The sequence below is a fragment of the Delphinus delphis genome, chromosome 1 (assembly GCF_949987515.2).
Source record: "Delphinus delphis chromosome 1, mDelDel1.2, whole genome shotgun sequence".
NCBI classification, from domain to species: domain Eukaryota; kingdom Metazoa; phylum Chordata; class Mammalia; order Artiodactyla; family Delphinidae; genus Delphinus; species Delphinus delphis.
Genome location: NC_082683.1, coordinates 110,305,609 through 110,307,560, shown reverse-complemented (window position 1 = coordinate 110,307,560; position 1,952 = coordinate 110,305,609). Strand labels below are relative to the sequence as shown.

Below are 1,952 nucleotides of genomic sequence, written 5' to 3'. Positions count from 1 at the left end.
GCATACAGTGGGACCCCAAGCCAGCTTCCGTCTCCTGGGCCACAGTGCACCCCCAGCTTCACAGAGCAGGAGCGTTGTGAAGGGGTAGGGGCAGCAGCAGAGAAATTGATTTAGGCCTTCGCAGCACATGTCCCCACCAAGTCCAGCCACACACAAAACAACAGTAGAAATACTCCACCTTTCATTACTAAAATCCAGCAGCCATGACAAGTGTTCTTAACCTTTCAGGGGCCTTTGGACCCTTTTGAGAATGTGATGAAAGCTATGGAGGAATGAGCTTATACTCATGCACTCAAAATGATGCACTCAACTTCAGTTCCATTTCTGAGATGCACAGACTGGCCACTAGCCATGGGAATAGCCACAGCAACCGTGGGAAGGACTCAGAAGTGGGCATCCTGGTTGACCAAGCCAGGGGTTGCTAGCAGCTTACAAGAGGAGTCCTCACCATGCCGTCTTCCTGATTTCTCCTGCTGTGCATCCCTGCCTGGCAAAAACCTTCCTCCTTCTACCTTTCCTGTGCTCCCCCCACACCGCTCCAAGCTCCGCATCAGAACTTTTCATTCTGTGCAGTGATTGCCCCACTCACCTTGTTGGGAAACCAGAGGCTGTAGCAATCCTCAAAGGGAGCAGCTGCCTCTGAGTGGTCTGAGGTCCTGGGCAGCTGGCCAAGCCTCGTTGCTATAAAAGGGAGCCGACACTCAGCCCTGCATATCTTTTGTCAACTCTGTTTTGGGGAGGCCTGGTAAGTGGAACTGCCCCAGTCTGTCCCACACTTTGGGCTTCCCCTGGGGAGGGCTGAGGAGTGCAGCAGCCTTCTCTGAGGAGGGGAGAGAAAGCTTGGGGAGGTCTGGACTGAGTCCAGGGCTCCCGGAAGAGAAGCGTGAGCCAGGGCTGAAGAAGGAGCCGGGTGCTCTAGTATTTTTGGGTGAGGGCACGTTTGATTCCCAAGCTGGGCCCTTCCTGGGAAGCGGCTGGGGGCATGGGGAGAGCTGGCAGTAACTGTGTGTGTGTGTATATATACCCTGCTTCCTTCCACATCCTCATCCACGTCGTCCCCCACTTCCCATCATAGCCGTAGCCCTATGCTGGGTTTAGTTATCTGGATGGTACCATCCAGGGCAGAGCCATCCCTTGGAGTATGAGCCTTCAGAGTGTCCCCCTAGGCACCCTCCCCATGTCGGGGTTGCCTGTGTGCTCTGTCTTCCAGGTAGGGCAAATCCTTGGCACTATGCTGACGGACCTGGAGACTGCCATGAACTCCCTCATTGAGGTCTACCACAAGTACTCCCTGGTGAAAGGGAATTACCACGCCATCTATAGGGATGACTTGAAGAAATTGTTAGAGACGGAGTGTCCTAAGTTTATGACGGTGAGGAGGGGCTGGGTGTGGTCGGGGTTCTCTGCTCGGCTCTGATGACGCCCTGGGTCACTGGTCCCTGGCGTTGCCCTGTGCAGACAGCCATGCCTCAGGTTCCCTGAGATCTTTACACCCTGGCTTCTTTCTCTCCAATCTTCACAGAAAAAGGATGTAGGCACCTGGTTCAAAGAGTTGGACATCAATGAGGATGGTGCACTTAACTTCCAGGAGTTCCTCTCACTGGTAATAAAGGTGGGCCTGGCAGCCCATGAAGACATTCACAAAGAATAACAGAGCTATAGAGCCCTGGGTCTGGTCCCCTGGACTTGTCCCCTCAGAGTAATAAAGTAATTGATACCTCAGGCCTCTCTTGGTTTCTTGCTTTTCTCTTGCGGAATGAGGCTCCTGGGGGTTGGAGGGAGGGTTGGAAAACCCAAGGAAGAAAAACAAACCTCTGTTGCCTCCACTCCCCATCTCTCACGAGCCCTGTGTGCTTACTGCTTGTCACCTTTCTTCCCCGTGTTCTCCCTAAATGATTCCCAAGGCTCTTCCAGCCCCACGGTCCTGAGTCATGGGTTCCATTGACTTAAGG

At 53.6% G+C, this 1,952-nt stretch overlaps 1 protein-coding gene across 1 annotated transcript; it reads left to right on the top strand.

The window, feature by feature from the left end:
• Positions 1 to 728: 728 nt before the first annotated feature.
• Positions 729 to 1,717, top strand: LOC132422702 (protein S100-A8). The gene is made up of 3 exons (XM_060007591.1): positions 729 to 745; positions 1,211 to 1,372; positions 1,523 to 1,717. The coding sequence occupies exons 2-3, from the start codon at positions 1,232 to 1,234 to the stop codon at positions 1,649 to 1,651; spliced, it is 270 nt and encodes an 89-aa protein (XP_059863574.1). The 5' UTR covers positions 729 to 745; positions 1,211 to 1,231; the 3' UTR covers positions 1,652 to 1,717.
• The last annotated feature ends 235 nt before the right edge of the window (positions 1,718 to 1,952 follow it).

What these genes read in the sequence shown, in the direction of transcription:
- LOC132422702 (XM_060007591.1), top strand. Translation starts at nt 1,232, where the DNA reads ATGCTGACGGACCTGGAGACTGCCATGAACTCCCTCATTGAGGTCTAC. An exon ending in AGTGTCCTAAGTTTATGACG is followed by an intron (nt 1,373 to 1,522) that starts GTGAGGAGGGGC and finishes CAATCTTCACAG; the next exon opens with AAAAAGGATGTAGGCACCTG.